At 42.9% G+C, this 13,092-nt stretch overlaps 1 protein-coding gene across 3 annotated transcripts in view; it reads right to left on the reverse strand.

Annotated features, from left to right (window-relative positions):
* The window catches only part of FILIP1 (filamin A interacting protein 1), a 253,107-nt gene that overhangs the window by 112,007 nt on the left and 128,008 nt on the right, over positions 1-13,092 (reverse strand). For all 3 annotated transcript variants that reach the window (XM_018052874.1, XM_018052875.1, XM_018052873.1), the window contains exon 2: positions 5,838-6,119. In XM_018052874.1, the coding sequence (XP_017908363.1) occupies positions 5,838-6,119 (282 nt within the window). The remainder of the gene's footprint in view (positions 1-5,837; positions 6,120-13,092) is intronic.

The following is a 13,092-nucleotide window of genomic DNA, read 5'->3' on the forward strand; positions in this document are numbered from 1 at the left end:
TACGGATGTGAGAGCTGGACCATAAAGAAGGCAGAATGCTGAAGAATTGATGTTTTCAAACTGTGGTACTGGAGAAGACTCTTGAGAGTCCCTTCAACAGCAAGGAGATCAAACTGGTCAATATTAAGGGAGATTAACCTTAAGCACTCATTGGAAGGACTGAGCCTGAAGCTGAAGCTCCAGTACTTTGACCACCCGATGCAAACAGCCAGCTCATTGGAGAAGATCTTGATGCTGGGAAAGATTGAAGGCAGAAAGAGAAGAGGACAACAGAGGATGAAATGGTTGGATGGCATCACCGACTCAACGGATATGAACTTGGGCAAACTTGGGAGATGGTGAGGGCCAGGGAAGCCTGGAGTACTGCAGCCCATGGGGTCATGAGGAGTCAGACACAACCAGGTGACCGAACAACAGTGAAAATCCTAGTGTGACCTTTTAGGGTCAGACTCTCTCCTGCCTGATACACCCCTAGCTCCTCCTTCGTATCTAGAAGCTTCACTCCTTGAAGAAAGTGGTCTTCCCCCCCGCCGTCCCCTCCCCACTTCCTTTGACTATGAAACTGTAGCCCACTTAATCCTAGGGGCAGAGCTCCCCAACCTGCTCACTTGTGTCTCTTACAAGCAACCTATATTAATAAATCTATATCTTTTCTATCACTTTGCCTCTTGCTGAATTCCTTCTATGCTGAGACACAAAGCACCTGAGCCTCAGTAAGTCCAGACAGCAGGTGAGTGATCCCAATGAAATGACGGTGGGTTGGAGTCCCACGCAGCGTTTTGCCCGGGTCTGAGTCCCAGGACATGGGTTTAAATCCCAATCTGAGGTGCACTGTTTCAGGGGTGCCTTGTCGAGTTACATTATCTAATAAGCCTATTTTCTGAGACTCCTTATACACAGGTAGAAGAGCACTACCTACATAGACAAGAGGGAAAAAAAATGATGAAACCCAATTTGAGTTTTGTTTTTCTAACAGTATTTGAGTGGTTATGTCAAAGGAAGTTACTGTATAAAAAAGCTAGCTATTTTTTGCCTCAAGAAAAATAATTAGTATTCTCTTTTTGAATTATCCTACAAAAATATCCTTCTGCCAAGTATTCTGTATTATGGCTTTTTGATGTGAGTACCATTTCCTTTGAACTTTGGTTGTTTTTAGTTCAGCCAAATTGACTGGCTTCTTAAAAGTGCTATTTTTGGACAAATACAAGGGGAAATTAATCATGATGCCCAAATGATGGCCTGAGAGTACTATTTCATTATTTTCAGTTTAGTTTGGGAAATATGTAACCAGTTTTTCACCCAGAGAGTAAAAATGTTTCAATTTATTAGAGAGTACACATTACTGGAAGCAGTCGAGAACAGAAGTGTAATCATGAAAACTATTCCGGCTGCTTCTATGCAGGCAATGCCGTCTGACATTGTGCTGAAATGACAAGCTTGCATCTGCTAAGGTGTGGCTTGAAAAGTCTGGAAGGCTGTCCTGTTGATGACCAGGGGCATGACATCACCAGTTCCAGACAAGACTCCCTAAAATGCAAAAATCCCTGTGAGGGGCAACTCCATTTCTAATGTACACCTTTAGACTGAACTTCATGAGTTCCCTGGACACCTCCTTACTGGCAAAAAGCAAGCAAACAAACAGCAACAACAACAAGGAAAACCCTGCAAGTTTGCAAATTTTGCAAAAAGCCAGCGCTAACAATAAGGGGAAACAGTGGAAACAGTGTCAGACTTTATTTTTTGGGGCTCCAGAATCACTGCAGATGGTGACTGCAGCCATGAAATTTAAAGATGCTTCCTCCTTGGAAGAAAAGTTATGACCAGCCTAGATAGCATATTCAAAAGCAGAGACATTACTTTGCCGACTAAGGTCCATCTAGTCAAGGCTATGGTTTTTCCTGTGGTCATGCATGGATGTGAGAGTTGGACTGTGAAGAAGGCTGAGCGCCGAAGCATTGATGCATTTGAACTGTGGTGTTGGAGAAGACTCTTGAGAGTCCCTTGGACTGCAAGGAGATCCAACCAGTCCATTCTGAAGGAGATCAGCCCTATTTCTTTGGAAGGAATGGTGCTAAAGCTGAAGCTCCAGTACTTTGGCCACCTCATGCTTAGAGCTGACTCATTGGAAAAGACTCTGATGCTGGGAGGGATTGGGGGCAGGAGGAGAAGGGGATGACCGAGGATGAGATGGCTGGATGGCATCACCGACTCGATGGACATGAGTCTGAGTGAACTCCGGGAGATGGTGATGAACAGGGAGGCCTGGTGTGCTGCGGTTCATGGGGTCACAGAGAGTCGGACACGACTGAGCGACTGAACTGAACTGAACTGTCTATAGGTTGATTCAACAGATTCCCACAGATTACGTACAACAGATTCCAAAGGCCACGGAGCGCTGATACCAGAAAACACAGAAAATTGTCTGTAGCGTTCAGAACCCTGGCTGCAGAGATGAAGAGAATGAGAGAGATCACAAAGAAGTTTGAGAAAGAGAAAACTGGCATGAAGCGTATGAGTGAAACTGCATCTGCTCCTTTGCCTGCAAGTCACTTCCAAGGTACACCTTCTACAGGCAGTAGGCGAAGTCGCTGTAGTCGTGTCCAGCTCTTGGCGACCCCATGGGCTGTAGCCCACCAGGCTCCTCTGTCCATGGGATTCTCCAGGCAAGAACACTGGAGTGGGTTTCTATGCCTTCCTCCAGGGGATCTTCCTGACCCAGGCATCACACCTGCACGTCTCAGTGAGTCTACTTGAAAGAAATCCTGGAGACTGAAGAATAAATACGGAGGCCCTGGATACCCCACTTGCACGTCCCCTGGTTAGAAAAGAATATTAAAGGAGGGACACTGGACTGAGAAAGGGAAGCTAGACTTGGAGTAAATGGTAACGAAATTGCCGTGTGACCTTGGGCAAGTCACCTAACTCATCTGAGTGTCAGTTTTACATTTGTAACATAAAGGAGGTGGGTAGACACCTCACAGCTGCTTGTCAGCCCTGACACTTTACAGAATCTTGGACCACCACCTGCAGAGGCAGGTGTTTGAGTCATTTCACAGCTGCTCCATAAAGGGAGGGTGATAGATAGCCTTTGAAGCTCTGGGAGACAACTCGCGAAAAGCTCATAAAATACTCATCCAGCGGCAGAGCATGCAGGCCTGAGCTGTGGGTCCCTAAACTCTCTGCCTCTCTCCTCAGCAACAGATCTTTTCTCAGACAGACCTTTTTTGCCCCCTTGTCTCTAGTGTGGCAAACCTGGTACGTAGCTGTCACATTTCCACCAGCCCACTCACATTTGCTGATGCCGACTGCCTCCCACTCTCAGCTACAACACACACTCACTCTCCTGTGACAGGAGCTCTAAATAAAGGAACACTGTCATTTTTAACAAGTCTAGTATTGTGAAATCTACACTTAAAAGTGCATGTCCTTATGTTTGCATGTGTGTGCATAGAAATGCACATGGGGGATGGATTACTTGCTTTGCAAATGAATTCACCATGGCATTCCTTACAATATCAAGCTCATTTCTCTTTTCCTCCACTGCCTCTCCTACAAATATCTTACACTCTGTCCTCATTTATTGCTGCTCAGGAATACATCTTGTGTAAGGTAAGGTACCCTGTATTCACAAAGGTTAAAGGAGAGCAAAATGCATTTCTTTGTAGCCTTCTGACTAATTTCTTTGTCCCAGGTGTGTGGACTTTTATTTTGCATACCTAGGCTCTAGAACTATATCTGGCAATACCACCAACATAAAAGCCACATGAATCTTAAATACCGTCCACAGTCTACCATGATATAACAGCCTTCTACAGAAATTGTTAGCGTCTAGAAAAACCATAAGCTTCACATAAGCCAACAGGTCTGGAAGAAATAAACTGATGACATTCCTTTGTAATGATTTCTTAGATTACTGTTGTACCTCCTGCTCAGGTCAATAGCTGTATTCTGGGGGCAGCTTAAAAATTTGGACTAATATATTCTGTCTCCTGACACAATAAACATTAATAGGCTGAATAATAACCACATTTCTGGCAGTGGAGAAGCTATTTTTAGTAATGGTGGTGCTCTGGAAAATTTCATCTTTTGCTTTGAAATGCAAAGGTGATTTTTTCTCAGCCCGTAAATGGTAAGCTCAAGCATGCTCGACTGTTTTTAATTTGAGTTTTGCATGTTTTCCATTTCTGTTTACCCCAGGGACTTCCTTATCTGAGGGCACACACAGATTAGAACAGGAACAGATCGGATCCCCTGGTTTAGGGTAGGTTGCAAATAATATGTCTGATACTAACAGCACCAAACAAAGGCTTCATCTCATTCAATTGTTTATTGTTCCCCTCGAGGCTTAGGCAAGCTAAGAACCTAACAAAAACAAGAAGGAAAAGAGCAACCTCACTTTTAAGTCATCCTCTCCTCAAAAAAAAAAAGTTATTGTTTTCCCACTTCCAGAAATATAATTTTCCAGGGTTCAGAAACCCAGGAGAATCCCAGCTCCCTTTTGAGTGCTTAAAAACATTCTCTTAATGGGGGACCTGGCAGCCACAGAAGGTGGGAGGATGGGCAGTGTTAAGTGCCCAGGATCAAGCATCAGAAGGCCTAAGATGACATCTGGCCAACCCATTAACCCTTCTGGGCCTGTTTCCTCATTATAAATTATAGATAATGACACCCACGTTTTTACTGAGGTCAAATGAGAGAGAATAGACTTGAAACGCTTTGTGGAAGGATTAGGTTTTCACAGCACTGTGTTCTGCTTACTCAAGTGCATCTCAACTCGTGTGACACTGTAGACAATTAAAGCTGGAAGCCACCCCCCAAATGAGAAAAGTGTAAGACTGCTTTAAACGAAGTTTCCTTCTCTTTCTCTCTCCCTCTCTTCTTCCCTCCGTCTCTTTCTCTCTCTTTTACCCTACCTCCTGGGAAAAAGCAAAAGTAACAACTGACCTTAGCTCTGCCTTCTAAGAGTCATGACTTTGGACTTCCCTGGTGGTCCAGTGGTTAAGAATCCACTTGCCAGTGCGGGCGACACAGGTTCAATTCCTGGTCCAGGAAGATTCCACATGCCTCAGAACAACGAAGCCGGTATGCCACAACCCCTGAAGCCTGCTCACCCTAGAGCCCACGAGCCACTGCGACGAGGAGCCCACCCACCGAAAGTGGAGATGCAACTAGGGAAAAGCCTGCGCTCAGCAACAAAGACCCAGAGCAGCCATAAATAAGTAAAAATAACTTAAAAGCAAGAATCATGACTTCTCCTAGGTTTGCAATCATAGCCAGTGGCCCTAAATTAGATAACCTCACTGATTACCTACTACTAAGTGCTATTAATAAATTATTACCAAAAAGACGTCATGTAATTAGGGAGCTTAGGGTGGTTGTGTACACACTGCTGTATTTAAAATGAATAACTGATAAGGACCTACTGTATAGCACATGGAACTTTGCTCAGTGTTACATAGCAGCCTGGATGGGAGAGGGGTCTGGAGGAGAAGGGACACATTATGGCTGAGGCCCTTCACTGTCCACCTGAAAGCGTCACAACATTGATACTCACCTATACCCCCTTACAAACTAAAAAGCTCAAAAAAAAAGTGTCATGAAAAAATTTTCTGCTTCTAGAGAAGCTTGACAATGAAATCAGCTCTATCCATTTATCCGTTCATTCAACAAGAATGTATTCAGTGAAACTTGCGCCAGGCACTAGGGGCTTAGGAATGAACAAGAAAAAACGTTCACTTCCCCACGAAGTTCACAACCCAGGGAGGGAGACAGGTTCACGGTCTCTTATGTTACAGCTTCAAACTAAAGACACAGCAACTGAGAAAATTTGACTCTACCTGTAGTTCCCCTTCCATTATACTGAGCAGCTGGATGAGGTCTTCCTTGGACAACTCCAAGGATTTCTTACTTTTCCGTTCACTTTCTCCAGATGGTTTTAGGTGTCGTTTGACAGTTCCTGAAGCCATGACATCCTCCTCCTTTCTGTTGGATTTGTTCTTCTTTTTCGAATCTTCTGAGAGACTTTTATCAGCAGGATTGCTGATGGTGGAGGTCTTGGGGCAGGAGACATGCCCGTTGGATGAACTTTCACCGCCCTGGTTTCGGGATCGCATTCCCACCTACAGCACATGAGAAAAGAGAAGATGTCTTTACCACCACTGACATGATTTTTGCCTAAGTGCTTAGAAATGAATAGCAGCTTTACAAGAAAGAAAGAAAGAAAGAAAAGAAAGAAGAACCAGGAGATCCATCCCGAGTCAGCTTCCTTATAGCTTTAATGATCGCATCATTAGAAACTTCAGGAAAATACTTTGACCAATCTTCAGGGGAAAATGAAAATGTGATTCGAATGTCACAAACATCCGAAGCTGAGTAACAGGGATCAACATCAAGCCGTGCTAATTCACGCTGATGGTATGTATCTTTGATAGGCTGGGATAACAATGGCACTTTACCCATGTGTTCGCCCTTCCCCAAAACATGACCCAAGGCTAAGAATGAGAAAAACATCAGACCCGTCCCAACTGAGACACACTCTTCAAAATGCCTGACCCGTGATCTTTAAAACTATGCAGGTCATCGAAAACAAGGAAAATCTGAATAATTGTCACCGCCAAGAGGAAGCTAAGGACACATGACAACTAAATGACGTAATGTGGCATCTGGATGGGATCCTGAAACGGAAAAAAGACATTAGGGGAAAATTGAGGAAATATGAATAAAACATGGGCTTTAGTCAATAGTAATGCATCACTATTTGTTCATTAATTATAACGAATGTACCATACTAACATGAGGTTTTAATTAGAGAGGAAACTGGGTATGGGGTCTATGGGATCCCCCAGTATTACCTTTGCAAGAATTCTGTGAATCTCAAGTTTTTGTAACATAAAAAGTTTACTTTTTTAAGTGATTCTAAATTATCTATCAGAAAATACAAACCCCAAACCCTGCCAAGAACAAGTTAGAAGTCACAGTGTGCAGAAAAATCCACATAGAGTCGGGGGAGGGGACTTGAAGTGAAGAGAGAAAAAGGGAAATGCCAAGGGAAGAGGGCAGGACCGTTTTTCGTGATATGGAATTCTACTTTTCCATGAACTCTTTTTCAAAATTGGGTGTTGTTGTTCTTTTTTAATGTCAGTCATTTTACAGTAATAAAAGTACAAAGAACTGGGAGGAAAAGACCAACTTCAAAATCAAGATTTTTAAAAAATACGTTGAGGTAAAATAAAGAAAAAAACAAAACAGCAATTAATTTGTCCATGGGGAACTCACTTGAGTCATTCTAGTTTGAATGTTTATGCAGTCTCTAAGCAAAAGAACTTGATTAACAGACACATTACAAGCAAACACACTGAACTCAAAGGCAAGGCCTCTACTTTAAGTTCAGGGAAGAGCCCTCTGATATCCTGAGGGCTGTACTACAAAATTTGCCTAAATCCTTAAATACAGGAGCTTAGTGCATGGGTTTATTTAAGAGTCACAGTATAAATAGTTCTTCCCTTGAACAGCTCAGCAGCAAGGTTTTCATTACCCATTCCAGATAAAATACAGAGACTTCTTTTCTGGAAGTAAATTTCCTTTATGAACCCAACCATAGTTAAGAAACCAAGAAAAGCTTTTCAAAATGCCAGGCTTATAATAGAAAAATAAACACACAGTGTGATGTTTCCTTTTAGATAGCGAACACTTAATTCTTCTAACAAATCTTGAAATCTGCATTCATGCTCCTTTTTTGAACTGAACCCTTACGACAAAATGAACCCTTTTGTGTGTGTGTGTGAACTTTCTATAGCACCCTAATTTTGAAGACTATAAACCGGAGAAGTGGTCCTTAACACTAGCGCTATGTTTTCTGCTTCATTCAGTGATTAGGTCCTAAAATTTTAGAGCATCCTTTGTGCCTCCTTGGTGAACAAAGAATAGATGCGCTTTGTAACGGAAGCCAGAGCACTTCAGAACAGACCTACTGTATTTCATCACAGCTTGTTTGCAGGCAGAGTGGGCTGACTTAAGTTCCAAGCCAAAAAAAAATAAAAAGATGTGACAGATAGTTTTGAAGGGGAGCACGATATACCACCCCAAAAAATACCTCTTTGGCATACTTTAAGCTCATTATTTTTTAAGAAACAACAGGGACCTGTGAAGCTCTGAAACCTGGGTGGAAATGACCCTTTCCTAAGACTTATTTACATTTATAAAGAAAGCCTCCATTTGTAAGGGTGTCTCCCTGGCTATACCAGGAAGAGAACTATTAACTCTAAAATCTCTAGAAACTCTTAACCGACGCAGAAGGCAGTGACTTAAATCTGTATTTACTATGCTTTCCTTGTTTACTGCGCTTTCCTGGTAACCTCTCATAAGTGGCTCAACATCTTTCTTTTGCCTTTAACTGAAGCTGGTATATAAGGTAATGGCTTGGGTCATTTCAGAGAGTTACTCGGTTTTCCCGTGTCTCTCCCATGTAAACAGGAGGTATGCATGTTATTAAACTTGTATCTGTTTTCCTCCTATTAGTCTGTCTTTTTAATACAAGGGTAAACAGCCAAAGACCTTAGAAGAGTAAAGCAAAAATTATTTTTCCTCCCCTACAGTTTCAAACTTAACACATCACAACCAGGACACGTGGGCTTCCCAAACTGAACTGTGATTCCCCACGACTCCTGCCACGTGCGCACTTCTTTGATCTAAAACAATTTTCTCTTATGGCTCTTTGGGATGGAACATCAAATATTGATCTAACAACTTCAATTTAGACCATGCGTTAATGGAAGTTCCAGGCAGTATTTCCCAAGGTGGTCACGTTTTAAACTTAATCATACACAGCCTTAATCACACACAACATTTGTATTTGACTCTAACATATGCTTGCGTCTTATTCCTGGATTTCCTGTATCTTTGATAGCATCTATGGCATTAGGATATTTGTAAAATCAGACAAATGCATAACTATCTATATATTACATGCCCTTAATTATATTTGCAAACACACAGAAAATGGCATTTACCTAGTACCAACTCTATATTTGGGCTTCCCTAGTAGCTTAGCTGGTAAAGAATCCGCCTGCGATGCAGAAGACCCTGGTTCAATTCCTGGGTTGGGAAGATCCCCTGGAGAAGGGATAGGCTACCCACTCCGGTATTCTTGGGCTTCCTTGGTGGCTCAGATGGTGAAGAATCCGCCTGCAATGCAGGAGACCAGGGTTCAGTCCCTGGGTCAGGATGATTCCCTGGAGAAGGGGTTGGCAACCCACCCTAGTATTCTTGCCTGGAGAATCCCTATGGACAGAGGAGCCTGGTGGGCTATAGTCCACAGGGTCGCAAAGAGTCGGACATGAGTGAGCAACTAAGCACAGCACACACAGCAATTCCATATTTAACTGTTTCTAAACAATCTCAATCTAATATTAATGCTAAGCAAGATCCTTCGGGGCCTTCCCAGGTACAAAAGTCCATTCACATTCCCCATTTCTTGTTTGTAGAAAAAGGCTTTACTCTCCTAGGCCTTCCGTGAGTGCCAAAGAGCAGACTCAACCAGTTAGGGAATTGAGGGATGACAGAAGCAAAGAGCTAAGCTAGAAAAGTAATGATAGGGACTTCTCTGGCATTCCAGTGGTGGGGAGCCTGCCTTGCATTGCAGGGGATGCAGTTTCGATCTTCAGTTGGAAAACTAAGATGCCACCTGCCTTAGAGCCCCTAAGCCCTTGAGCGGCAGCTACTGAGTGCATGCTCTGGAACCCACACCCCACAACTAAAGAGTCTGTGAGCTGAAACGAAAGATCCCACATGATGCAATGAAGATCCTGTGTCCTGCAACTAAGACCCAGATAAATAACTAATTTTTTTTTAAGTAATAATATCTTAAACAATAATTCAGCAATAAAACAGAATCCTAGCTCCTCCTCAAGGGACACACAGAAAATCTGATACATATTTTTTAGTTGTTATGTAGAAACTAGGATCTCCCCCTACTCCCAGGTGGAGGGTGGTAACTACATGCTGACCACAAGCAGGTAGACCCCAGATTGTTTAGAACTAGAAGGTTGATGATGAAGATTCCTGAAACATCACCCCATTACCTCACCACCAAGCAACCAGAGGAAAGTAATGCACCCTACAACGCTCACCCCAAATGTTACCTTAGGAAAACCTTCCCTGAAAACCATCAGGGAGCTTGAGTCCTTTGAGCATAAGCCACCCATTCTGCTGTGGGACCCTGCAAAAAATGTGCACTTTCTTTCACCGTAAAATAGTGTCAGTTAGATTGGCTTTGCTGTGCAGTGGGCGAGGGGACTCGAGTTAGTTCAGCAACAATATTAATATTTTTAAATGAAATGTTTATTGTATTATTAGCCTTTATAGAATTAACAGAATTACATTAAATAATGAAGATTGTAGCTTGAATTACTTGTAGGATTTTTATAGAGAAAAACATGTTTTAGAATTATCCAGTTGTTTTATATCACTAATCAGGTCAAAAGCTTGAGTTCTGTATTCTCTTTCGCATTAATTCACTTTCACTGATGAACTATCGCATGTTCTAGACCTGTGATGTTAATTCTGTCTTCAGTTCAGTCGCTCAGTCATGTCTGACTCTTTGTAACCCCACGAATCGCAGCACGCCAGGCCTCCCTGTCCATCACCAACTCTCGGAGTTCACCCAAACTCATGTCCATTGAGTCGGTGATGCCATCCAGCCATCTCATCCTCTGCCGTCCCCTTCTCCTCCTGCCCCCAATCCCTCCCAGCATCAGAGTCTTTTCCAATGAGTCAACTCTTCGCATGAGGCGGCCAAAGTACTGGAGCTTCAGCTGCAGCATCAGTCCTTCCAAAGAACACCCAGGACTGATCTCCTTTAGGATGGACTGGTTGGATCTCCTTGCAGTCCAAGGGACTCTCAAGAGTCTTGTCCAACACCACAGTTCAAAAGCAGCAATTCTTCGGCACTTCTGTCTTAGCAAGGATTTTTTTCTCTGTGACACTGAAATGTCACATTAATTACTTTTGCTTTGACATGTGCACACAGATTTTAGTCCTTTCCTAGTCATCCTAGTCCTTTTTAGTCCTTTTCCAGTGATTAAATATCTTTTTCTGGATCACACAGCTACTCCTAGTGAATAGAAGACCTAGGATTTGAACCCAGGTGAGACTCTGAATAAGGTCTTCTGCCTTTACCTCCACAACAAAATCAGCAGTCAGCACCTGTTCTATCTCAGAACTGCAGAAGTACTCGGAGACAGCAAACGAGTCAAGACATGTTTTAGAACAGAACTGGACAACATCTAAGAGGGAGAAAAACTTAAGTTCTCCATAGTGTAACCAAGTCTGCCCTCAGTAATATCCACTTTAAACCACTTTATTCTCTCAGTACGACAAAGTATCCAGATAAGAACAGACTTTCCTGCTTCACATCTAGTGATATTTATACTCTTCCTTGGGGTTCCCAGGTGGCGCAGTGGTAAAGAATCTGCCTGTCCATGTAGGAGCTGCAGTAGACTTGGGTTCAATCTCTGGGACAGGACGATCCCCTGGAGCAGCACATGGCAACCCACTCCAGTAGTCTTGCCTGGAGAATCCCTTGAACAGGAGAGCCTGGTGGGCTGCAGTCCATGAGGTCGCAAAGAGTCAGATGCTTCTGCAAGCACACGCTTCCTTATTTTAGCAGCTCTCACTTACTGTTTCTTAAGTGTTAAACAATGTGCTAAGCATTTTACATCATACAGCATCTCACTTAAATTAATATTCACATCAGCACTAGTAGGTGCTATTATTCTCAGTTTACAGATGAGGTCACTGAGATTTAAAGAGATTAAATATCTTTTTCTGGATCACACAGCTACTCCTAGTGAATAGAAGACCTAAGATTTGAATCCATGTGTGACTCTGAATAACTACTTTCTATATGGCTTTTTTCTAAGTTCTTAAACAGATGCAAATTAGAAGGGGAGGGATCACCCTGGGAAGCAGATGACTCAGAAAGTTTTACAAATGTTTTCTAAAATGACGTTTTTTCACTTTATATCCCAGAGTTGGAGAAATCTGTCTATCTGTCTTCCTCCATAGGCACTCTTGCAAAACTCACACAGCCACTGAAATTAGGTTGCTGAGCAAAAATACGCTTTCTGAAATCATTAACCTGCTGCAGAACTTGTAAAATGACGAATCATTTAAAAGCCTTTCTGAGAAGCAACTAGGCTAATTATTAAGGATACAGGTTATGAAAACAGGATGCAGTCTGAACAGGGATTATTACAGACTTAATGTGTTAAAAGTCCCAGAGCTGAACAATAGTAAACATTTAGTCAGAGTTGGCCAAGATCTATCCTTAATGCTCACAGGGGTAGCAGGAGGTAAGAGAAAAGGCATCTGGCACTCTGTAGGCCTCTTGCTATTTGGTTGGCAGGGGGCAGAACACATGACTCCCAAATATCCCACTTTAGCATGTGGATTGTTTTGAGCTGAAGGCAATCAAAACCCAGCAGATTCAGGTAAAACTCTCTTCGTCCTCATCAACTGCCTAAATTTACATGGGAAAGTGGGCCTATAACAGGAGAGCTATCACCAGAGATACATTTTTACCAAAGAAACATAACTGATAACATGGCAAAATCTGTTTTTCAAACCTTTCCTCTGCCTTCCTGTGAATAGTCTTCCTCCCCTTCTTATCCACAGACCCTCACCCCTCTCCTTAGCTCAAGATTTTATGCAAGGTTCAATTACCTGGCTGCTGTTGAAGTCTCAGATTTTCACGGGACTACTGGTGGTGCCAGCGGTAAAGAACTTGTCTGCAGTGCAGGAGATGGTAAGAGGCTCGGGTTCGATTCCTGGGTCAGGAAGATCCCCTGGAGGAGAAAATGGCAACCTACTGCAGTATTCTTGCCTGGAGGACCCTAAGGACAGAGGAGCGTGGCAGGCACAGTCCACATGGTCGAAAAGAGTTGAAGCAACTTAACAAACACACGCACTGTGCATATAATATTAAACTCGGTTTTTCCCTATTTCTCCAGGCCAGAATACTGGAGTGGATAGCCATTCACTCCTCCAGGGGACCTTCTCAAGCCAGGGATAGATCACAGTTCTGCTTTGCAGGTG

Source organism: Capra hircus, chromosome 9, assembly GCF_001704415.2.
Source record: "Capra hircus breed San Clemente chromosome 9, ASM170441v1, whole genome shotgun sequence".
NCBI lineage: Eukaryota > Metazoa > Chordata > Mammalia > Artiodactyla > Bovidae > Capra > Capra hircus.